General features: G+C 44.5%; 1 protein-coding gene across 1 annotated transcript in view; it reads left to right on the forward strand.

Annotated features, from left to right (window-relative positions):
- The window catches only part of CPNE4 (copine 4), a 221920-nt gene extending 202962 nt beyond the window's left edge, over positions 1 to 18958 (forward strand). Inside the window, exons 13-16 of the mRNA XM_057431321.1 lie at positions 6591 to 6642; positions 11113 to 11246; positions 13393 to 13629; positions 18342 to 18958. Coding sequence (XP_057287304.1) covers positions 6591 to 6642; positions 11113 to 11246; positions 13393 to 13629; positions 18342 to 18473 — 555 coding nt within the window. The 3' untranslated portion in view covers positions 18474 to 18958. The remainder of the gene's footprint in view (positions 1 to 6590; positions 6643 to 11112; positions 11247 to 13392; positions 13630 to 18341) is intronic.
- Positions 18959 to 25965: the final 7007 nt, after the last annotated feature.

Consider the following 25965-nt stretch of genomic DNA (forward strand, 5'->3'; position numbering starts at 1 on the left):
AGCAGTAACACAGTGAGGGAAGGCCAGAGGAAAGCAGCCTGATAAAAGCAGTAGACAGAGTAGATTCAGGTCTAATTTATGTCATGTTTGGTCACCAGCTTTAGAAAAATGAGGCCTGTAACTCACTGTCCATCAGGAATCAGTGCTAACATTGCTATTTAGGATCAGCTGAAAGTCACTGCTTTCAGGCTGGCCATAGCTCTGCATTTTCTTGCCAAGGTCTCCTTGGCGTGCTACACCACACAGGAGAAAGGTCTCCATCTGCATTGTTGTCAAACCAGTGCCTTGGGTTTATACTGTCTTGAGCTCCCACTAATAGGCTGGGATAGATGCTGGAGGATATCTACCTGTCTGTTTAATGAGATTCCACTCTCGTCACATCTCTTTACATGCTACGAGAAAAGCAACGTTTGCTATGCCAACTATTATTCCCCATGGAAAAATACACACCATTATACATTAGCACTTCAGCACGGTATCAGTATCCACCTCTGCAGGCTCTTTATGAACCTCTTGAGGTTGATCCCCCTATAAATCATGTTTTCATACACACTTGCTACAGAATTCCCATTTCAAGAGCACACCACTATGTTATGCTGACTTTATTTTCCTTCAGCTCAGCTCCAAATGAAACACTTCATCTGTTAGCAGAAAAACAGCAGTTTCTTAGTGGCATAAGGAACCTGTGGGAGTGAAGGAAGCAAGAAATGCCATATATAATGCTCGTCATCAGTCTAGAGATCTTTCATCTAATGCTCGGCAATACAATCTTCTTTTCCCAAGCCCTGACAAATACATCACCCTGCTCCTTGATCTAAGTAAACCTCAGAGAGCAATATTCCCCTCTTGAGTTTCTATGACATGAAACTTGCAGAACATGTTGGTTATTGCACAGGAGTGTCTCCAACCCATCACTTCCTTTCTGCATCGAGAAGTATCTGAGAAGCCTGATGTAAAGTGAAGAGGTGGCAGATAATACAGACTCAGACACTGCTGCAGAAGTTCACAGTGAAGAGGAGGAAAGAAAGCTGAACCAAAGGCTTATTTCTTAGCGGGCAGAACTCAGGGGAACTGAAAAACCACACAGCAGCACAAAACTTCCTGCTAAAATGAAAAGAAAGCTTGAGTTGTGACAGCCCCTTGGCAGGTGTATTGCCAGTAAGGCAGTCTTCTAAAGAAGAACTGCAGGTTGACACCTGAGGAGGTAAAAAACAACTTGCGGTTTGTTTTAAGACAGTCTTGGTTATTTCTGCATCTTTAATGAAAGCTTCTTTCAGTGCTTATGCTGGGAAGAGTTGCTGGTTTGAACCTCACTGCGGTTACACAAACAGGACAGCATCTTTATGATGCTGCACTGTCTGGTTTGCTGGACAGGTAAGGGACTCGAAAAACACTGTGGTCTTTCCTGCACTGATTCCTGCACTTTCCAGGAGCTTGAAGGCAAAAAGTATATGCAAACCAGAAGGACGTGTAACAGACCAAGGGAAAAAAGCAGAATTTGTCATCTTATCCAATCAACTTGAATTTAGACATGAAAACTGGACAACGTGCCCACAAATCAAGTAGAAGGGAAAACAAATGGCCAAGCTTGGCCAAGCAGAAATGTCTACAATGTGGTCTTAGCCAAAGATGGCAAGCTGTCCGCTTCCAAACTGTTTGATTAATGAGCATTCTGAAAATAACAGATTTTGAGCAATGGTTCTTTAAATGTTAGTGTCTAAGCTCCTGCAAAATATGCAGGCATCCCATATTTCATTTTCAGACTGGCAGTGGCTTAATAGTGTTCAATTTATTCCTAGGTAAGTGCTCAACATTGCGCATCTCAGCATTTACACTTGTATGCATCTGTTGTTCATGGAGTTTTGACAGCCTTGGCTTAAATTAGTAAGAAAGCATTCCTAAACATGCCTGAGTTGGTCAGATTTTGTCAAGTAGTCCCAGGACCATCACCATCGAGGTTTATGGAAAGCTGGAGCTATTTGGGACAGGGTGGTTAGTTTAAGGGGGCCTACAGGGATGCTGGAGAGGGACTCTTCATTAGGGACTGTAGTGGCACAATAAGGGGGAACGGTTTAAACTGAAGCAGGGGAAGTTCAGGTTAGATCTAAGGCAGAAGTTCTTCCCTGTGAGGGTGCTGAGGCGCTGGCACAGGGTGCCCAGAGAAGCTGTGGCTGCCCCATCTCTGGCGGTGTTCAAGGCCAGGTTGGACAGAGTCTTGGCTGACACAGGCAGAGGGTTGGAACTGGATGATCTTGAGGTCCTTTCCAACCCAAACCAGTCTGGGATTCTATAATTTTGTGATTGAACAATCTAGAAGAAAGGGTCACTGATTTTCAGAATTCAGGCATCCATAGGCATCAAAATGAATCAAAAACTTGGTTTCAAAGCAGCTTTTTATAGGAAAAAAATTGAAGTTCATGTAGAGTAAAAGGGGTTTAACAAAAATGTGAAGGCCAGAATAGAACAATATGATCTTAAGTTCCTTTTCAACCCTAACCATTCTATTAGTGTATGATTCTATAACAAGTTTTGATGCAACTTAAATAAAATGCCCTTTCATAGTCCAAAAGCTTTCCATCTCAAATATTCTCATGAATTTGGAAATCCTCTTTCCCTTCAGCCTTAATTAGAAACCTCTTTAGCAAGGGCCATGCTATGAGACTGAATCTCATTCCATTCCAATACAAGGCAAGGAAGTTACCTGCTATGTTAAATCAAGGTGACTTTTCTACTAACCTGGTCATGAGCACATGGAAGTATGGTTCTGATTCTTGTAAAGGTCATCACATTGACAAACAGCTGCCTTTCTGTATGCTGGTGCTTGTCACTGTGTATGTACAGGCAATGGAGGTGTTGTACAGTGGCAAAAAGAAACTTACAATCTGCCTTAGCACAAGTCTTTTAGACTCTTTGCTTAGTTGGTGTATCCTCAGGAACACTGCTGTCCTCTGCATCATGATGTATCGTAGAGCTACTTACTTTGCTTGTTAAAAGCTGGAAGAAATTACCTGACAAATATCACGGGTTTGGGGCAGGAAGTTCCAGCACAGCTGTGATTTAATCCCATATCCATGATGGTATCTGCTAAATAATTTATCTGGAGTCCTGCAGAGGGAAAAGATTGATACACAGCCAAGTGCAAGTAAATGTCCTTAGAGGGTTTGAGTGGTGTTCTGCGCAGCAACCCAGGTAATGCCAGGGTTGGCACGATGATCACCTCTGCAGTCCTGAATTTCTCTTTCCTTTCCTCTTATGGATAGATTTTAGGGACTGATGTTAAGAGTAGGAGGGCTGAGCAGAGGGTCAGCTACCTATCCCAAACTTAATCCAGGGTCCATGACACAATCAGTTTTGTCAGGACAGTTCTTACTGTGAAGCTGACATCCACCGCAGACCACGGTCTGCAGTTCTTTACAAAGTAAAGCAGTCATTCTGTGTTGGCGTGACTGGACATATTCCTGGTTTCCTGACTGCTAGATTGATCCCTCATACAAGCCACCCTAGTAGATTATACAGAAACATGCTTGCTGCTGAACAGCCAAGTGTCTTCTTTCACCTGAGGATTTCCCAGCCTTCAGCATCTCAGATGTTCACACTTCTGCCCCCTTTTCCCCACTAGTTTATTGGTTCTAAGCGTGCACGAGGGCTGTGTCATGTTGGCTTGCCTCAGGTGATGATTTCCTGTTTGGGAACCATCATGGAGCTGCTCAGAGAGCTTCTCTCCTTCACATCACACTTAAATCTTGTTTAAGTCATGATAGAGCATTCAGAGAGCATAGGAAACAAGCCAATACTTCTGCACATCCACTGTGTTTCCTGTCCTGCCTTCAGGATGCATTTTAACACTGTTCTTGGTGCATCAGGATGGCGATGAGTGAAGGCCACTTGCTTTGGGTGGATAGCAGCCATTGCTCAGGCAGTATTAATTTCTGGATCATTGTGCACACTTAACTAGGCTTGGGCTTTCCTTTTTGGCCTGAACTGTTAGCTGCATTTTCCTTAGATACTGGCCTGGGTGCCATAGCTCAGAACCACATAAATTGTTTGCATAGTGCAATCCTGAAGGAAGTATAGCGTCAAAAGCATCAAGCCCCTGCTTGCACGTGAAATTAAGATACTGTATTCATAGCTCTGGGAAAGAACTGTGATGCTCCTTTAGCTGTAATGTCAAATGCATTTGGAATAAAGACATAAAATCACTGAAGAGGCATGGGAGAACCAGTGATAAACATGCATCGCCATCCTTCTTGCTCTGGGATACAGCTAATATAAAATACAGCGAGTCTAAAGGAAGAAGAAAGGCTATTCAGCAACAACAAAATCATAATGAGTGAGAACTCACATAATTGCTCTTGACAGCTGCAATTACCTTTGGCCTGCAGCTGGTTATGAGAGTGGCAGATACCAGCTGGGCAGAGCGTACCAAGAGACACATAGAGCAGCCAGACAAAAGGGCTCTGGAGCACCTCTGAAGCGTAGCTGACAGCTCTGCTCTTCTGTGCCTGCTCAGCAAGGAACACAGGAGGTGACTTCCTGCATTTTCTTTCAAGTGGGGTAGCCTGAATGGGCCACATCAAACCCTCTGTACAGAGGCAGCGTTGCCTGGTGTAGACATACCAGTTTCCTGGCTGGGCTGAAGGGTTGCAGACTCTTCAGTGAGTTTTTCCTTCACTTTCCCATCATGACAGAAATCCTGCTTCATTTAACCTCTTAATAAGTAATGCTTTGCTTCACCGTGTGAGCAAAGTCAGCATATGAGGGGGAAATTAAGTTGGCAGTAGTTAGCCAACTTAGAGTCATAGTCACAGAATGGTTTGGATTGGAAAGGACCTTAAGATCATCCAGTTCCAACCCCCTGTCACAGGCAGGGACACCTCACACTAGAGCAGGTTGCTCCAAGCCCCATCCAACCTGGCCTTGAACACTGCCAGGGATGGGGCAGCCACAGCTTCTCTGGGCACCCTGTGCCAGCGCCTCAGCACCCTCACAGGGAAGAGCTTCTGCCTTAGATCTAACCTGAACTTCCCCTGTTTCAGTTTGAACCCATCACCCCTTGTCCTGTCACTACAGTCCCTGATGAAGAGTCCCTCTCCAGCATCCTTGTAGCCCCCTTCAGACACTGGAAGCTGCTCTGAGGTCTCCACGCAGCTTCTCTTCTCCAGGCTGAACAGCCCCATTTACTGTTTGTTTACCATTTTACCATATACCACTTTGCTTTTACAGAAGCATCAATGCAATCATGTATTTGATCTGCGGTTCCATCAGTCATAGACCATTTCCCAATACTGTGCTCTCAAGTCATCTAAACTAGCAAACAAACCAGCATCACCCAACGAATAAATCTCTTTCTGCAAATAATCCAGGTTCCATTGTACAGGGAGTAAATAGGTTGCTTTCCGTATGACTAGGACTGTTGGTACTTTTGAAGGTCCTGCAGACATCTATGAAGTCTCAGATGCTCATTGGAGTTAGCTATATAAATGCTTTCATGAATTTGGGATTAAATACCTGAGTTCAACTTTAGATTTCACAAATCGCCTGCTTAAATATATATGTATATATACATACACCTTGTGAATTGGAAGACAAAAGTTGGGCCTCATTCAGGACAATTTAAGGGAAAACAGGAAAATTAAGACTAAAAAGAATCAAGGCTTCTCGGTGATCAAATGGGGCAAAACGGAATCTGGACAGAAATGCAGGCAAGACCAACCCTTAAAACCAGAAAAGAGCGTCTGAGGAAAGCTTCAGTCCCAACGGATTTGTGCTGTGGATGCAGATCTCTAAGTGACAGATAGGGGAAACCACAAACCTTTTTCCATTGCCTTCCATTAGTTGTTCATACAGAAGCTGTGTATTACTTTCCCAGACCACTAAAGATACCATACATTGCTTTAGTCGAAAAGCAGCAACTTTTTTTATTCATTCCTCTTTAAAAATAGCTCTGTAGTATCTTATTACAGCCAGATGTAGAGAGACAGAGAGACCGGAGTATTCATTTCCTCCCACCCTAATGTCACTTCCTGACCAGCTCAGACCCCTTAGATCTCTTACATTATCATTTCAGAGTGGGTCCAGGTGACTTCCGTAATCTCTTTGGAGAATAACTTATTTTCCCAGTACTCCCATGGCCTTCAAATGAGGAACTGTTCACACAAGTGAGTTCAGGATTCAAAAGGGGCCCGAGCTTCCACTGTCAGTGCTCTCTCACAGCCTGCTTTCTGCTGCAATCCAAGATGCTGAGCGAGGGAGAGGTGGCATTTAAAGCTCAGCAATGGATCTGTCTTCTGTGCCTGGCATCGGTAGCCCAATCCTGACACCGTATTTATGTGATTCCTCATGTACTTGGGTGGCTTTAATTTGTGCTATTTTTTTTCTTGGGTTTATTGTTATTGACAAATGTGATTCCAGTTTCATTACTTTATTCCTGTGGGGAGTTCCAGCAGGGATTCTATTTCACATTTAGTGGCTGGAAGCTTGCAAGGTCTCTGGTTTAACACAGGAATAATGTAAAGGGGGTTTAACTGCAAGTCCTCTAGGAATAATTTTTCTGACTACAGCCTTTTTCTCTTCTTTGCATTTCTCTGCAGGTCTCTCATGATTTTGCAATCAATTTCAATGAAGACAACCCAGAATGTGCAGGTAACACTCGCATGAGGCCAGACTGCTGTGTCTTCGCTGTGTGCTAAACGTGCTTGCCTTTTTTATTGTATCCCCTGAGTGATTTTAAAGACAGCAGCCAGGATTTTCAAAACCTGATGGACTCCAAGCCATTTGGCTTGGCTTTAGAATCCTTAGAAAGTGCCGCACATGAATTTCCTGACAAATAGGTCCCTCTGAAAGTACATCATGTCGGACATTCAGCTCTTGCGCTTCCCCAAAGCACTAAAGTAAAGCTGTGTCTTTTAGATTCATCTCAAATCTTCAGCTACATCAACAGCAGAGGTTGTACAACTAAGAAGCTGCAAAAGGAGACTCCGCCAGATCAAACAGCAGCAGCCTGCTGCAAGTCAGCCCAGCGATATCCAGCACCAAAGGTCAGGGTACCAGCTAAGGACTGCTGTTGCAGAAGGAAGCATACTTTCATGACAGTAGATGGAGCAGGAGGCTGTTCTAACACAGTGTAATTGTGTTCTATCCATAATCAATCAATAATCCTCGGCAGTCAGAGGCCAGATTCATGTAGCAGATGTTGCTAGATGTCTTGTATTTGTAAGCATCAGTGACTGATGCTGTCTTTCTAGAAACCTGCCACAAATCACAACCTTTGTAGAAGACAGTAACAGAACAATAATCTCTAAACAGCCCAACAAATAAACCCAGACTATCACTTAGCTGAGTATCTTGGTCAGATGATCACTGCTGTCTAAAACCCACAGGTTGTTACTCTCCCTTTTCCTTCTGCTTCCATCCAGACACTGAGATGGGTGCTTCAAAATGCTCTTCCTATTTTCTATCTCATTTCTAGCTGCTTCTTTCAGCCTTTCTCAGACTTGTTAGTGGACTTTTTTCAGGCATGGTCAGTGGAATATGTTCAGGATGACAAGATGCCAGGAAATGCAGTGAAGAAAGAAGAGAGGACAAGCAGTTCAAGGGAAGGAGATATTGAAAGAAGTCAGAGTTCACTCATCCTAAATGCTAGACCTCTGTTTTCGGTTCAGTGGGCATTTCTGTTTTGTTGTTGCACTTGGATTGTTGGATTGCCCCAGCCACTGCAGGTCACACACTTGAAATGTAATTTGGTGTAAGTCCTACACTAGATGTGTTCACATGTTTTTTACATTGCTTATAAGGAGTTAAAAGAAGCAGAAATTACAGTTACGCATCTGCAAGTGCCTGTATAGCTTGTGAGCCAGCCTGAAGTTGAGGCTTTAGTCACAGTGAAGACATGGGGATGAGGTGGGGAAGCAAAACAGACCTCACCATTTTGTCTGGACCATCACACTTTAAAATGGGTTAGCTTGCCTGCTTCTGAACACAGAAGGCTGGATCTGTTTAAAACACTTCAGTTAACAATGGTCGGCATTAGGTGCTATGTAATGTTCAAATATAGCTTTGTTTCCCTGTCTAAATGCAGGACATTTAAACTGTGTACTTCAGAGAAAAGCCCTAGTAGTCCATAGAAAGAACACTTCTTTTATCCTCCCTTTGCTGTCTGAGTCCAAGGCTAATTCTTTTATCACACTGACATTGGTGTATAATGGTTTGTATTGATTGAAAAGACTTTCACATCTCTGTAGCAGGTCAGAGGTTGGACAGACTAACCCTCTGCAAGTAAACAACTTTCTATGCAGACCATACTGTGTATGCAGAATAAATTGTAAGGATGGAAATGAGAGGTTTAGAAAAAGAGGAAGGAGCTGCTCTATGAGCCTTGCCTTGGCTTATGTCACTTCGTATTTAAACTTTACTGGGTTCTTTGCATCAGACTTAGTTATGTGATAAGTTAACCCATCACACAGAAGTTGAGTTGTAGGGCTAAGAAGAATTTTGCAGCAGTTCACATGCATGTGTGAGATACAAAAAGCACTTCTTTGTCCTACGTGATGCCTTTTAAAATAATACGCATCTGGATGAAAGCAAGGAAAGGATACGTACCAGAAAACATGTTTCCTTATCTTCTGTAGCTTGCTCATCACATGCCTGTCGTGGATGCTTGATCAGTTCCTATCACCAACCATTCTGTGATGTTTTCTAGATGCTCTCACTTTATTAGGTGACATGGAGCAGTAACACCAGCATGTCATGTGGAGAGAGAATGCAAGAGTGAGATGGAGATAAAGGGCTTAGTGACCAGACTATTTTTCCTTGTAATTATTTAGCATACTTGCCAGAAAACAAAACAAAATGGCTGCGGAGCAATTCCTTAAACCAGGAAACAGGGGTTGGATAGAAAGTATGTGTCTAATTTGCTTTTGAGAAACGAAATCCCTTTCTTTGTGGGAGTAGTGAGCTTTTACTGGCACAAGGTAGTGTGAAGCATCCCTCTACATTGAGTAAGAACTGTGTATAGAATCATAGGATCATATAGGTTGGAAAAGACCTCTAAAATCAACTGTCTAAACCATCTCAGCTGCCAAGTCCAGCACTAAACCGTGCCCCTGAGTGCCACATCTGCAAGTCTTTTCAATACCTCCAGGGACGGTGACTCAACCACTGCCCTGGGCAGCCTGTTCCAATGCTTGACAAACGTTTCAGTGAAGAAATTGTTCCTAATCTCCAGTCTAACCTCCCCTGGAACACTTTGAGGCCGTTTCCTCTTGTTCTGTCACTTATTACTTTGATGAACGTGACTGGAATTCACAGAATACGGATATCCTCACCTTTCCTCTGGTATGATTTCCATTCTTGAAAATCATAGTATTTATACCCTTATGTTTATAGTATATTATATTAATAGTTTTATACTTCAGATTTAGTCTTTATTGTGTGCAAAAGAAAGTGACAACCTCTAATCAGAAGGAATGCTTCTACACATGCATGCATTTTACATGCATCTTACACCCACCTATATATGCATACGCTGTATTTCATCAGAGCTGTACAAAGTGGATTCCAATTAAAAATGCAGAGTTGAAGGAATCCAGAGAAAAGTAACCTACAAATCAAGCCACTCATATATCCTGTTGGATTTGAATGTATAAGGACAGTAGATACCTCTAAAAGATACTAATCTGAAACAAGAAATTGTTTCTGGAACATGTTTGTTTCTAAAATGAAAGCAACTTTCTGACATGTACCACAGTAAATCTGTGTGGAATGCAGGGAGTGAGTTTCATCTTATACCATTTCAATGCATAAGGAGAAAAACTACAGTGCATCTTGTCATCATCTTGGGGAAGATTTATGAGGCCCTCATGCAAGATCAGTAGGTATACGTAATGAAATCCACAGCAGGTTTAAAATTAGGAGTTAACAGAAGGTCTGGTTTGCAATATATAATTTAGTCACTGGAATTACCAAGGGAAATTTTGTAGCATTACTTTACATTTTAGCCAATGATAGCAATAATTGGAGCATGTTCCTTTGTCTGTGAGCACTGCAGTGGGAAACTGTGTTTGTAGCTACCTACAAAGACAGAAGACTGCATTCTCCACCATTCTTTTATAGGAGGGTCAGGTTTATTGTTATAAAGCCATTACAGTTCCCTGTGATTTGTTAGTAACCAGTCTGCACCCATGTATTGGTTGAGTAGCATTTCATGAGTGAGCGATGCAAACTCAACCTACCTTAGCTTCTTAGAGATGATTTTCGTTCTTCTGCATCCTTCATAAAGCTCTTCAGTCTATGACTTTCTTTCCAACTTTAGCCCTCTAATCCTTTAGGTCTGGTGTAAGCTGAGAGTTCTGAATGCAGAGGCAAAACTGCCTCCCTTCAAGAAATCCTTCTTCTCAGTGATTGAAAACATCAAATTGCATTCAGTGATCTGTCAAGCGTGTCAGCAGAAGTGCGTTCTCCCTGCTCTGGCTATGTATCCTGGAATGAAAAAGCCCAAAATAGCTAGTTCTTCCATCAAAACTTCTTGACTAAAGCTCATTTTTCTGTTGACTGCAAAGCATCCTGCTGTTTCTTCCAAGATTTTACAGCTTTTGGTCATAATCAAATTCTGCCTGTGAGCAACAATGCAGATTCACCCTGTGCTCTTTTCTTAGCAAAGGGGAGTCAGGAAAAGCTGTTTGAATTCCTTGACACCTCTAGGTTGTAAGTACAAGGGGCAGATTTGTTGGTAAGTACTGCAACAAGCAGAATTTAACTGAAGAGGAAGAGGGAGACGTGTTGAAGTGTTCCTAATTTGTGCTACCCTTTTCGCATGAATCTCTTGATCACTTACACCTTGAACTGGGGAGGATGGAGGCTAGGGTACTGCAAGCTGGCACCTGAAAAGAAGACATTAAGAGGAGAAGCATGTACAATGAATTCTGTATTACAAACTAGCTTCAAGGCAGCTAGGGACAGCTGCTTGAAAATCACATGAAGTTGTCAGTCCTTCCTAATTATGTGATGTCTTGAATTTGTTCATTAAGAGCCCACCTTTTATTTGCATTTTAAACAAGCATGATCCTGGTGATGCACTCCACATTTATTTGCCTTTTGTGTGGCTTTTCATGCCAGGAATACAGGGCGTGGTGGAGGCATATCAGAGCTGCCTTCCCAAACTGCAGCTGTATGGACCCACAAACATCGCTCCCATCATCCAGAAGGTGGCAAAATCAGCATCAGAGGAGACCAACACCAAGGAGGCCTCGGTAAGGGCATAATGCTGTGTTCACCTTTCTTCTTGTATTACAATAGATCTCTTGCAGGACATCCAAACAGGGCCCTTTCATGGATGTGAATCGTGCCTTCACGGTTTTCACTAATGGCTTTCACAGCTTGAGCCTGTGTCAGCTGGAACAGTGTATCTTGCCTTTATGGCTTCAATAGTCACAACTTCAGACTCTTCCCCACTGTTCTGTTTCCTGCTTTTAAAGCTGTAACACACCTAGTTCTTCACAGTGGAAACAGAAATGCCACCTCTAAGATAACAAAACTTCAGGGACCAAGCCCTAAAAGTGTTGATTGTGCAAAGGGAGGAGTTCAGATGATTCTGTAAACACACTACCCAGTTCCAGGCTGGACTAAAACCTTTTTGTTCAAGTAGTTGGGATTTTTCCAACCATTGCTTTGAAAACTGTATGCAGTTTTCAAACTTGCTGTTACTGATGCGGAGTATCATGTGCCTTTTGGAAAGCAGGAGACAAGTCTGTTAGCCTGCATCTGATACAACACCCATGACAGATTTCTTGGCGAAAAGATTGAAGCATACATCATGTTTTAAATGTATGTCTTTGAAATGCATTAGGCTTCTTTTTCTCCTGCCTTCCAGACAGGAGAATGAGAGAACTGGCAAGAACAGGTGAGTGAGTAGGTCTGAAACGTTTACAAGAGCAGTGCTGTGGGAGTAAAGGATGTAAGAGAGAACTTGTTTACTGCATAATGAAAAATGCCTATGCATAGGATCACAATAAAGCTGTACATTGGCATGCATCTCATACCAGGCCTAGAGCTTTCCCTAAGCTTTTTTCATGTGCTGACCCTTTTTTTAAGTCCTATTAAGGCAGCAGTTCCCAAATATTTCTGTTCATGAGCCTGGGCTTGTGATTGTCATTCCAGTGCTGTTTGCAGGCTCTTGAGAGTATTTAGAGTCCCAGTCCTAAAATGGGGAATTGCTGTGTTTTCATTTCCATGCCCACCTAATGCTGAGGTGGCTCACTCTGTTCCCAGTGCTGCCTCTGAACTACTCTGTCATATTGAATAAGTTGTTCCATGTTTCTAAACCTAAGCTTCCCCTCTTTCTGATGGAAAAACAAATGAATTTATAGCAATAGTCTTCAAGATAAAGTGTTCTCCCTGTACGTTTTGTTTCATTCATGGCAGGAGATGAGCAGAACTCTTGAGTTTATATAGCTGTGTGTATAATAAATGTTCATTATGTTTAGTGTGTTAGTATTGCTCATGCAGAGTGATCAGATTCTGGGAGCTGTTCATTTTTCCTATTAATGCACATTTGTTCAGCGACTCCAGCTGCCTAACAGTTCATAAAGAACCCATGTGAGAGTCACTCTTCCCCATTACCAAGTGAAGTCCTAGCCCATGATCCCACTCAGTGGCCTTTGGAGTTTTGGCAAAGAAATTACAAGCTCACAGAATTGCTTGCTCTCCTTTAGAGAATGAGAAAACCTCCCTTCAGGGCTCTGCATTAAGTGATGGAAGATGGATTCCTCCCTGCACATGCCCTTGCTCTCCCCAGGGACCCCCATACCTGGCATTATGTGGTGCTTCTCCATAGTGTGGGTCAGCCTCCAGTTTGCAGACGGATGCACCCATCCCACCTGCCTGTTTGCAGCACTTGTCTGCAGAGTGCTGTCATAACCTCCCCAGTAGCTCTGCTACAGGTTTGTAATGCTTCAATACCCCATCCCTCCCGGCCTCCCACTGGTTCCCAAAGGGAAAACAAATGCAATCAGAAACTGACAGCACAAGTGATTGTGCAGCAGATGGAAAACAGGGCTAGTGAGGATCTCTGGATTATTCCAGACTTCCCAGCCAAAGTCCTGACTCTCCCAGGTCTAGCAGCTAGAAACCCCCTTTTCTACACTGTGAAGCCCTTGGCTCCCTCGAGCTCCTGGAAATTACTTGAACTAGAAGTAACCTCCAGAAGAGGACAGATTAGTATCTGAGGAGGTCTGGATTGGAAACAGACATAACCTCTGAGTCACTGTAAAGGCTCTTTCCTATCTAAGAAAGCTCATGGGTGGCTCACCAGCAACACTGGTTATGCTGGAAGAGGGCAAGCAGCTTTGGAGGCTGAACTAACGCTGTGCTTTCTCACTTCTTTCCCAACAACTTCAGCAATATTTCATCTTGCTGATTCTGACGGATGGCGTCATCACAGACATGGCTGACACCAGAGAGGCCATTGTCCATGCCTCTCACCTTCCCATGTCAGTCATCATCGTCGGGGTGGGGAACGCTGATTTTAGCGACATGCAGATGCTGGATGGTGATGATGGGATCCTGCGGTCTCCCAAGGGCGAGCCTGTGCTTCGAGACATTGTCCAGTTTGTGCCATTTAGGAACTTCAAACATGTAAGCTGACTTTTCCATCCACTCCACAGAAGGGTGAATGTATAAAATAGAGAGTGAACGGTGCCTGGGGCATGAAGTGTTGAGTAAGTCTGTGGCATTAGTTAGTCAGAAATGGAGAGGAATACAGAATCAGACGTGCTCCGTTAGTAAGATGTGGGGTGGAGGGAAGAGATGGGGCAGAATCCGTGTGCTTCTTGTGGTGCCAGTCATTGCTTCCACTTTCTCCCTGATTTTAGTTTCATTGTTCTCCCTGATTTATTTTTCCTGGAGTCTCTTTTTCATTCTCTTCGCATCTGTTCTATCAGGACTCCTGTATTCTGCTCTCCCTCCCTTCGTTTCCACAGGCAGCTGAAATGGCTGTGAACTTGTACTCATGGTGTTCCCTAGGAGGCTGTTTCCTTGTTGAAATGCAGGTCCCCAAGTTCTCAAAGGCAGGTGTGTCCTCCCACAGGGTTAGGGCTAGGGTTTTTCAGGGCCCTTTTCCTCCATATGGAGGCACGGAGTGGCCATTGTGCTCCTCAGCAATGCTTATCACATCTCTTTCCCTCTGTTCTTCCATCTTTCTCTCCCTTCCATGCATTTTTATGGTGACAGTGCCACTCAGTCCCCTATCTGCTGGAAGAAAGCATGAGCACTAACCTGCTCATAACTTGTGATTCTCCTTCATCAGGTAATCACAAGTACATAGTGATGCACTGCAGTGTATTGCTGAGGTGTCAAGAGGTGAGTTATTTATGGGCTGGTGCTGGACCTACTTTCAGTGAGTTGAAAACACGTTTTCTCCCCTTTTCTCTCAGTAGCAGAGATAATATAGATACAGCGATAGCTAATGTATTTGCTGTATCAGAAAAGTCAATATCTCTTCTGCAAGTTGATATTTAGTCTGTTTATTGAGAACTTTCAGCATTTCAGCAAATATCAGTGTCATGGATCAGTGTCCATAACAGTACCCACTTCTGGCTGAAATTCTTTATTGCTATATGCCAGATAATCTCTCTGAACAAAGCGACATCCACAGCTATCTTGCTTCCTTATCCTCAGCACAAAGACCATGCCTTTTGCATCAACTAGTGAAAGAATTTTTCATGGGGGAAATGAGTGTGATGTTTTGATTGAGATTTATTTTTCCTCACAAAGAAAGGCAGATTTAACCCATTACGAGATTTTTGTCTTACCAGTTCTGATTAAACCCAAGAATTAACCATAAATCAGCTTATTACATTCAATAGCTTTAAGTAAAGGATGCATTTGGTTAAAAATCACATCCTTTTTGTCAATGTACATTGTGTTTAGTTCTTTCTACAGAGGATCCTTCTAGACTAGTTATATAAGGTTCCTAGGTTTTTCTGATAAATCAAGTATTCTACATGCCTAAATCCATACTGCCACTCCTGCTGACAGAAAGAGGGGAGAAAAGGTTATTTGTGAGCAATTATTTTTTGTTTTCCTGGAACAGAAAACCAAAATTCATTTGGAGTCAACCCAAACAACATTGTTTTTCACTACTTCCATTCTCAGGGCAGCCTGGAACTTAAAATCTCACCTGTACCCAAAGAGATCAGAAATAACCTATCCAAAAGGTGCCCCTGTGAGAATACTGAAAGGAGGGAGAAGGAAGTTGTAGAAATAACCTACAGAGTGAATCCCCTGTATTTTAGAAGTTTGACTTCAGAGAAGGTTCTCATCCTGCACAGCACTCATACAGGCAGTTAACACATTTCAGTTACTTACAATTATTCACATACCTAAAGCCTCATGCCCACTTCAGTGTTGTACTGGCTCAAGACCCAGTGCAGACAGAAAACTTTATTATAGGTGCTTAATCTGTTATATGATGTAGTGTATCAGGAGTTTAAACCCATCATCCCTTGTCCTACCACTACAGTCCCTGATGAAGAGTCCCTCTCCAGCATCCTTGTAGCCCCCTTCAGACACTGGAAGCTGCTCTGAGGTCTCCACGCAGCTTCTCTTCTCCAGGCTGAACAGCCCCAGTGTTCTCAGCCTGTCTCCATACAGGAGGTGCTCCAGTCCCTGAGCATCCTCATGGCCTCCTCTGGACTTGCTCCGACAGCTCCATGTCCTTCTGATGTTGAGGACACCAGAGCTGCACACAGTGCTGCAAGTGGGGTCTCATAAGAGCAGAGCAGAGGGGCAGGATCACCTTCCTAGACCTGCTGCTCTCCCTGCTTTTCATAGAATCATAAAATCGTTAGGGTTGGAAAGGACCTTAAGATCACCTAGTTCCAACCCCCTGCTGTGGGCAGGGACACCTCACGCTAAATCATGTCACCCAAGGCCTCGTCCAACCTGGCCTTGAACACTGCCAGGGATGGAGCATTCACAGCCTCCCTGGGCAACCCATTCCAGTGCCTCACCACCCTAACAGGAAAGAATTTCCTCCTTATATCCAACCTAAACTTCCCCTGTTTAAGTTTGAACCCGTTACCCCTTGTCCTGTCACTACAGTCTCTAATGAAGAGTCCCTCCCCAGCATCCCTATAGGCCCCCTTCAGATACTGGAAGGCTGCTCTGAGGTCTCCACACAGTCTTCTCTTCTCCAGGCTGAACCCAGCACACGGGGGATTTCTGGGCTCAAGCACACACTGAAGCTGCTCATGTTCAGTTTCTCACCAACCAACACCCCCAAGTCCTTCTCCGCAGGCCGCTCTGAATCACAGTGATGCAGATGATACAGGCAGATGTATATTGGCCCCGTGTTCAGTTAGGTGACCTACACGGGATCCACAGAAGCTGATGGCAAGTGCTCCTGCCCAGTGTTTTTAAAACTAGAGCAGGGTGAAGCTTCCTGATTGCTAGGGCCTGTGTGTGTGCCATGATGCCCCAGGACTTTTCCCCACTCCCTGTTTCCACCCTTTATGTGGGGTTGTCAGTAAGATGTCACAGAGGCAGGCTAAGTTATACACAGCTTTGGCTCACTACAAAGGAGATTAAAAAGCCCCAGTAATTCTCAATAGCAACGTAGAAATCAGCTATTTCAGTGAAAACAGGTTTAGGCAAGAAGGGAGCAACTGTGGAAAACCATGGATTTCACTTTGAAGAATTAAAATAAATGGGTTCTGGGACTGTGTAACACCTGAGAACAGTCACTGCGCTATCACACAAAGTATGGGCTCTGCTTTTCCAGTTTGTTCATGCAGAAATGTTCCAGCTTTTTTTTGGCTGCACAAATACTTGTGTATGAACGTCACAGTAGGGAAGTAGCAGTTCATTTTATTCATTACTCAAAACACCAGAATAGTTTCGTTTCTGGTTTTAGTAGCATTTTCTATGTGTTTGTAGTATTGTCACATTTGATACTGGAGTTTATAATAGCCCAGGGGCTTTCTGCACTCTGGGTTAGCTTGCCTGTGGATAATTTACTAGTTACATCCTATGGAAGCCTAATTTTAAGACTGGAAAGATAAGGATCTGACCCCATGAAATAGAATAGGGCAATAAATGCTCAATACAACTACTTTGTGAGATGGTAGTTTTGAAACCTGGCTGACAGTGAGAAGGGAAGTGTTCACTAATGTAGGAAAAAGTACATGGTGTGTAGAAGAAATGTGACCCAGGCACCAGCTGAGTTCCTGTGCATCACCCGAGCTGCAGTGTGTGGTCTGTGTGTGCTCTAGCTGGAGATAAACACATTGGTTGATACCTCTCAAACTGACATCTAAGCATTAGCATTTTTGCTGCATTTTTGGGGTGGGCTTACAGGGAACACGGTCAGGCAGGTTGGCTCCAGGGGGCTTGGAATCAGCTCTACCCATATACATAGAAACAAGCAGATCCAAAACATGGAGCGAGAGGGTGGAGGAGTCCAGTTTTGTCACTGCTGAATTCAGGAGCCGAGGAAAATCCTTGCAGCACTTGCAGGTAACAGTTGCCTATAAAACATCCACAGGCCCTGCTGCTTAAAATGAAGCTTTGTCAGGGGGTGAGGCAGCCACTGTGTGTTATCCACTGTGTGTTATCCTCCCTGCCTGGGGCAAAAGCCAGTGGCCATCTCTCCATCTCTGTCCATGTCTACATTTCAAGGTCATCGGCTCTTAAATCTGGTTGACACCTACCATTTATGCGTTGGAGGAAGAGCTTTAAAGCCTTCACAAAACCTAGGATTGAAGCTTTCTCATGACCATGGTTTAATTTCAATGAAAACAGAATAGTTTTTATTGAATTAAAAACATCCCCAACCATTAAAACACTTTTCCAGAAGAGGAGAATGGTGATGAAGGTCTCCCTTCTACAGTGACATACATTCATACTCAACCCGAAGCTCTGCAGCATTACTGCCCCCATGGCAGGGGGGTTGGAACTGGATGATCTTAAGGTCTTTTCCAACCCTTACTATTCTATTCTATGATTACTCACCAAGTACTGATGAATTAAGTCTTTGCAGCCCTTTCAGTATGGTTCTCTCCCAGACTGCAGAGAAGTTCAGTTACCCTGAACTTAAAATAGTCCAGATGGAGCTGAAAAACATGCAGAGCACTTTGGGCTTTAGCGGACTTTCAGGCAGCTGCAGCTCCATGCCCAAACTGACTCACAAAATGTTTACAGCAGCAGTGACACTCACTTTGAGTCTTCTTTGCCTTCCATTTCTGTACCATACTTCCTCCCTTGATCTCATGGCACCAATGCCCCTAAAACCCATGGCACTCCCGGCAGAGAGGCAGGTTAACGCTTGTGTTTTCTACCATTTCCTGCAGGCATCCCCAGCTGCTCTAGCAAAAAGCGTTTTGGCTGAAGTTCCAAACCAAGTCGTGGACTATTACAATGGCAAAGGGATAAAACCCAAATGTATGTCAGAGTACGAGTCTTCCAGGACACTAGCTCCATGAACCTGCCTGCACTCTTTTACAAAACGAGCAACAGAAAAACGCTACTGTCTACAACTACTGTACTTAAAAATGAAACAAAAACAAACAAAAATAGCACGTTTTGGTGATTTTTAACTAAAATAACCTCTTTTTTTTTTTTATTTTGCATGTGTAGCCTAAAGGCTTAAATCTGTGAAGCTGCTGTATTGTTGAAAACTTTTTATGAGGAAACCAATCCAGACAAAACGAGTGAACTCTTTACATTACAGCATGTCGCCTTGAAATAAAAGTTACCCGGTATCTGTTTTTTATACAGGTTTGTTGAAATTTTGCTAAATTTCTTATCTTTACACTGTAAAGCATTTTGAAATATTTATTGAGAGTCGAGAGCCAAAATGTCTTTGGTTTAATCTGCTATGAACCAAGAGATTTTTCCGAATGGCAGATGCATGAACTGTATTTTGCATGTTTAAAATAAAAACAACACAGTTTTGCAGTTGTCTTTATTTCTCTCTCTGCCACAAGGCTGCCTGCTTTCAAGTGACTATTCCAGGAGAAGGGTAATAAAGTGTTTCAAGGATAACTAGCCTGAAGCATGGGCATTTCTAATGTTGTAACCTGGGCACCCGAACGTGCTCACTCGGTCTGTGGCCTGAATAGCAAGTCACACATCCACAAAGGGTTCAGACCATAGCTGTAAAGACATCTGGCTTGGAGGGCATGATCCATCAGGATTGCATGTCTTAAAATACACCTGTTTAATCCAAATGATCTGGCTGGCTTTCGAGTGGGTTGTATTCTGGCTACCCAAATGTATAAAGCGTAATGGTCGTGAATTCTTCTTTTGTTTCATTTCTACTTTTTCATCTCACACTAACACCCAACTTTGGGTGACATGCTTTATGACAACCAGTGACTTGTAACTTCATGCACGCACACATCGCTTGTGTGTGAGAGAGAAAAAATGGCTCGGTACCTAAAGAGTATTCAAGCCACCTTTGTTTCAGCAAAATAAGAGGACACACAAGAACAGACTGGCAGTGGGTTGATCTTTCCATTGAAATACTGAGTACATAAGTGAAGATCTTAGGTCATTTTTATTCTTAGTGTTTGAATTCTGGCTTCTTCATTTGCTAAAAGACGATAGTGAAAGTTGTGGTTTGTTAGAAGTTAAGGATAAAATTTGACCGATAATAATTTGTGTGGGGTTGCCCAAAGAGCACAGCTTTGGACGAGTTGTGTTCTCACAACATCCTTGTTGCTAGTTCCAGATGAAGCTGTTCCGAGCCAGTGCTGAATATTTTGGAAAATCTCACCTGTAAGCAAGGGGGTTTGTTTTAGAAATACGTATTTTTAAATGAGTTTGCAGCTAATGTAGAACTCCAGCTCCCTGATTCTCCTCTAGAAGTAACTTCCATGGAATCAGCTTTGATTGATGATTTTGTTCCATAAAATGAAGGTAGTGGGATAGCTAAGATGCATGGGGCAGCACATTCAGTTCTGCTCCCTCTATAGATCCTGCAGTGCAATCATTCATGCTTGCTAGTAAAGATTCCTTCAGCTGGTGGGATATTGAACAGCAGCCAGTATTACTCGGTCACAGATATAAACTGTCTGAAGATGTCCTGACTGATAGATCTCCAATCCACATTTCCATTTAATGGCTGACACTTCATTCGAGAGCTTACCCCAGCAGGCTACACATCTCCCCCTCTGCAGATGTATTTCAGCTGGAAGCTACTGAGATTTCCCCTTACATCTCATACACCACTCTGTCAACGTATCTTAATTCTTATGTACAACATCTCTAGTTTCTCATTGCCTCTCTTTTCCTTTCATTCCCTGTTCTCAGAAGGAGCATTTTCTAGCTGTTAAAGCACATGACTGAAGAATCAGTGACTCCATGTTCTTTGCTCTTCTGGTATCTTATTTTGTGATCTAGCTCAAGTTGTTTAACTTTTCCACACCTCAGATTCCTCATCCATAAAATGCAGGTAAAATAAAATGCCCTGTATTCATAAATATCTCACAGTGGTACTGGGGGACTTTAATCTTTGTAAAGTGATTTGAGATCCTCAAAGGCATGATGGCGCTCTAGCCACGTAAAGAATATTACTTGGGGCACGGATTTAGGTGTGTAAGGTACAGCTAAGGAGGGGTTAAGCCTTTTCTTTATTATTTGCCAGATTGAAGGAACGTAAAAGAAGGCTTTCACCAACAAAACTTAGGCATCAAATACATTGTTTTTCTGGTACCTATGATCTTTGGCTAAGCTGATATTTGAAGCGTTTATGGTTACATAAAATTGGGCAGTTAGAGCTCTTCATTAGCACAGGGGTACTTCTATAACGTAGCATAACAAAAAAATGCAGAGATGAATAGGTTATTGTATGCTGAGCTATAGAAATCATCAGTCATTTTCCTGCACATAGGTGATCTCAGTATAGTGTCTCAAGAATCACAGTTGCTGCAGAGCTTTCTGTTTACTTCGCACAATCCAGATGATAAATGTTGTCGACTTAAAACCAAATCATTACCACTGGTAACATAGATCAGCAATTCCCTAGCAGCCCTCAAGGTATTTGAAAAGACACCTCCACGATATTGAAAAATCAATTGGAAAGCTCCTTCGATCTATATAGATCCCAGCACGTAAAAGAAACACGTAACAGCGTGGTGAGCTGATGTAGACAACACACCAAAGACAAAGCTAGCCATATGGTAAAGGCTGTCTAATAAGGCTCTGAATGTTATTTTCATTACTCCAAGTTACTCAGTGGAATAAGAAAGTATGGGCTTTGTGCAGGGTAATATCATCAAGTATATGAATATATCCTTGAAATGGCCTTTTTTTTTCCTTCTGTTTTGTCTACTTAGGGTTTCAGCGAGGCCATTCTGCCTTTAGGCTGAACTGCCATCCGTTCTTCTTGTAGATTATTTTAATGCAAATTGAAACTTCTACTGCCTTTTGATGGATCATTTTAAACCTCCAAAACTCCTTTAAAATAAATTATATCTTGTTCTTTTGAGGTAATTGATGATCTAAAATGTCTTCTTTGCCAACTGCTATCCTGCATTCCTTTTTCCTGTCTCTCGAATCCAATTCAAAACCCTGAAGTTCCACTGTACTCAAAGATACTCATGATCCCTATTACCTCCAAATACATCAATATCCGTAACTCTCGAGCCAGATACTAGGCTAAGATCTTTGCTGACAGGTTAAACAGAGCTACCTACTGCAACGTGGCTTTCTGGCTGCACAAACAGAACATGGCTTTACTCCAAGAATCTAAGGGGATATTCAGATTGACCTTTCTCACTTGGGATTATGGGTCTTGTGCTCACACCTGCTATGTAAGTTTAAACCTACATCCAACCTTTCCAGAGTGAAGGAGGTACAAGACAAACTCCCTTTACTCCTAAGGAGCATGGACATTTCAGGCACAAAGCATTCACGCATTGACATTCACAGATTTTTGGATGGGAAGGATGAGTTGGAGGACTCCTAGGGTAAGGTTACACTTCTCAGGCTGTTTTCCCCTTTATTTAGAGAATTGTGGCCATTTTGCCACGAGCAAAATACAGCTTATAGCACTACGCATCCTCCTTCAATCATATGTCTGACTTGTACCTGCAGTCTTGGGCTGAGGAGCTGCACTTCACCAGAGGTAATCCCAGCAATTAGAGAGCTGTAAGAGTGACACTGGCCAGCCCCACTGCACGTGTGCTTGCAACACTCACTGCAAACCATCAGCTGGCTGCATGCACACCCCCTCTTTTCTGTTTCTCCAATTTCATTGCACCTCCAAACTGATCAGGTGAAAACCAGGTGACTTCTCTCTTCTGAAGGCTACTGGTTCAAAAGTGATGTGTCCATCTCCGCAGTTCTGAGGACTGCCCAAGACAGCAGACTGGAAGGGAAGATGAATGTTTTGTGATGGGCACTTGTTCTTCCTTTTTCTTCTCTCCAAAGAAGTGCTATTTACTGCTACTGCTGTGCAGAGAGCCTTTTACTGCTGTGTTCAGGAGGCACCTGAATTCTTGTCCCACTGATTACAGCAGAGAGTTTGCAATCTGATTGCATTCAGAGCTGCTGCAAAGATGTGCTACACAAACTGACAGGAGTTCATACCTCTTTAGCATTATGAAAAGCTGCATGCACCATAAAAAAAGGGGGGGGGAACAGTTTCATATTGCCCCATCGTATTGAAAGTAGGAAAGAAGTACAGCATTAAAACCTTTATCTTCAAAATGTGTGCACCCCCATGTATGACTTACATGAAATCCTGCCTCAGCTGTGCAGCACAGGTGAGAAAAGCATCATACTGTGGCAAGGAGGGTAGCTAGCATCGAGAGAGCCCTCTTGTCTAGCTGGGAACATCCATCATGACTTGGCAAGTCATTTAATCTGGCTGTGTGCTTAGGTTCCACATCTTTACAATGGGGATAAATAGCATTTTTCTGCTTGTCAGGGACTTTGGTACAGTAAGCAGCACTGTAAGGCTGTCACAGCGCTTAGAAATGGGGAGGTGTATCACTTTTAACCTTTTTAGATCATTTCTTTCTCCTGGTATAGAAAGCCCTGTCAGAGCAGCAGCAGCAGCTACTGCTGGACCCCACTAGAAAACATGTGCACATGGAAGCTAGCAACACCCCTGTGGTGTTGCTGTTCCTGATGCCAGGGAGAGAATAAAAACATGCGGTGATCACCGTGACAGCAGAGATAAGCAGCTCCAGAGAGGGAACAGCAGCGGGACTGGGAACCGGAGAGATGCATTTCTGCACACACTCTGCGTTCACTTGTTAAGAGGACAAGGAGCGTGTGTGCAAGCTGCTGGTGGTTCTCTGGGTCACGGTCTGGGGTGTGAACACCAAAATTCGGCTCTGTTACCCACTCTGAGGTGCTGCAGCCTCTTCCAGATGTGGTTAGCTGGCCACGAGCCTCCAGTGCATCACATCTACATGCATCGCGCCATGGGGAAGAAAGCGAAGCAGCAGAGTAAAGGAGAAGCGGTGTCAGGCTTCAGCTGACCCCAATGAACGTGTGTATCTTTAAAACAGATACTCCTGTTGAAAGCAAGAGGCAGCCTTGGGTTTGTACCCATTCACTGGCCTTCCTAGCACTTGGAAGCCAGATCTCAATGAGGCCAGAGAGTCAGAGGTGCCAGCGCTGTGACAAGCCTGCACAGAAGCACTCTGCTTGCCCCACATGCTTTTACTTTACCGGTTCCTGTATTAAACATACATCATCAAATGTTACCCCTCTCCATGGCCTCCCCACTGGCGAGGAGAGCCTGAAGCCGGTGAGCCCTGCACCCTGCTGGGGTTTGATAAAGCGGAGACGCTCCTGCCCAGGCATCTGCTTGATCCCTGCATGGAGAAGGCAGGTTTGGAACCCACAACCCTGCGTGCCTGTGACACCAGTGCTTGCCAGTGACAAACATCCCACACTGCCGACACTGTCCCTTATGGACGCTGACGTGTTGGGTTTCACTGGCTCGCATACAGAATGGGGGCACGGGGGTGATGGCAGTGCTGAAGGGGCCGGGGAGAAAGGGTGCCCATGCCTATTCCTGCATCATGTCTTCCCCTCAAGCCATGGGTGCTACAGCCCTGACCCGCGGGGCCTTCGGGGTTCGGAGCAGCGCGGCCAGGCAGGGCCAGCTTAAACCCCCGGCAGTGCCTTTGGTCCTTACGGGCGGGTCTGGGGAGCGGAGCGGGGTAAGGCTGACCCCCAGCCCCGTCCCTGGGCTGGCTCGGGCGGGTTTATGTGAACACCTGAGCGCGAAACAACGCCCACCCTCGTCTAGAGCCGGCGCCGGAACCTCCCTCCCGAGGCAGGACGGAAGCTTTCCAGGGCCGGACCAGGCGGCGCCGGAAGCCGGAGGCTGCGGCAGGGTGGCGGCATGGCGGGCTGGGCGCTGCTGGGCCGGCTCGGGGGCCGGCTGTGGGCGGCAGCGCCGGGGAGGCCGCTCCGGGCGGCGGCGGGGGCGCTCGGTGACAGGTAGCGGAGAGGGAAAGGGGAGGGGAACGGGGCTGCTGCGGAGGAAGGGCGGCGGGTGCCGGGAGAAGGGGCTCGGGCTCTGTCGCAGCCCCGCGGTGAGGGACAGGGCCCCGGTGCGCTGCTGGGGCGCTCGAGCCGTGCTGGTGTCCGCAGCCTGCTGCGGCGGGACGCGCGGGTTGGCAGCCGGAGCACCTCGGCTTCACAGTGAGCGGTGTGAGCCCTCCGTGTCTTGACTCGGCTCGGCCTGCGCTTCCAGCTAGCCTCGTGTGCTCGCTGCCTGTGCGGCTGAATACCCTGCCTCGGTGTACCTGCGGGGAGTTCAGTGCTCGAGTTTTCCTGAGCCCTCGTAACGGGACAGTGAGCTGTGCGTGTAAAATCAGTGGGTTTACACCCCTTTTTTAGTGTGCACCAGTTCTGCCATTCTCCTGGCTTGCACCTTGGTAAACGTGGCCTGGCTCTGTCTTACCAGTAACCTTCGCATAGGCATTCACAAGCTGCTGTGAGGCCCCCCTAAGCTTCCTCTTCTCCAGACTAAACAAGCCCAGGTACCTCCATGCTCCTCGTAGGGCAGGTGCTCCGGCCCCTGTGTGTTTATGCACCGCTGCTGGACTCACTTGTTTTTAAACATCCCTGTTGTACTGGGTTTAGAATCGCTGATGTGGCCTGCTTGCGGTGCGGAAGGAAGAGTGGTAACTGCTCCTTCATATCCTGACCGTTGATGCAGCTCAGGCTGCTGTTGGTCTTTGTTGCTGCCAGGAGCGTGGTGGCTCCTTCTGTACTGCTTTGCGTTCCCCAGGACTCCCAGGTTCATTGCCTGACTGGGGAGCAGCTCTGCTGAAGTCGTAGCCTGTGCTTTTGCAAGAGGTTATTCCATCCCACGTGTGGGACTTTGCATTTCTGCTTTGTGAATTTCATCAGGTTCCTTGTTGGCTTGGCCCTTTGACTGGCACTGGGATGCCCTTGGGCATTATCAGCTCATCAGTTTTATTTGCAGACCTATGAAAGGTGCACCCATCCCCTCTTACAGGTCCCTGATAAAGGTATTGAACAGGACAAGTCTCTGAATAGCCTCTTGAGGAACTTGTAACTGGCTTTTTTGTAGACTGCAAACCATTAACCTTGACTCATTCAGCCTTATGTTCCACCCATCTGTGCCATAACATCCCAGTTCGAATAGAAGGATGCCACAGGAGACAGTTTTGCTAAAGCTGAACCCACTGCTGTGTCTTTATTCATGAGTCTAGCTTTTGTTTTTCATGGAAGTAGTGATTGTTTGATCTGGTGTTGCTTTCTCCCTTTTGGCGTATTTCGGAATACTTTAAAAGTTAGATGAGAGAATGACAAAGAATTAGGTGTTGGGGGGTGGTCAGTTTGAGCGATGGAGGTTGAATAGTATGCTAGTGTAATTCGGGTCTTCATGACTGTGTATTATATTGCATTGTGATATGAGGTATGTGTTACATTATGAATATATGTGTTACGAGACATTATTTGAACTGATAAGACACT

This window comes from Pezoporus wallicus, unplaced genomic scaffold (genome assembly GCF_028554395.1).
Source record: "Pezoporus wallicus isolate ANWC-B61680 ecotype Strahan unplaced genomic scaffold, APGP_CSIRO_Pwel_v1 scaffold_11491, whole genome shotgun sequence".
Classification (NCBI taxonomy): Eukaryota; Metazoa; Chordata; class Aves; order Psittaciformes; family Psittacidae; genus Pezoporus; species Pezoporus wallicus.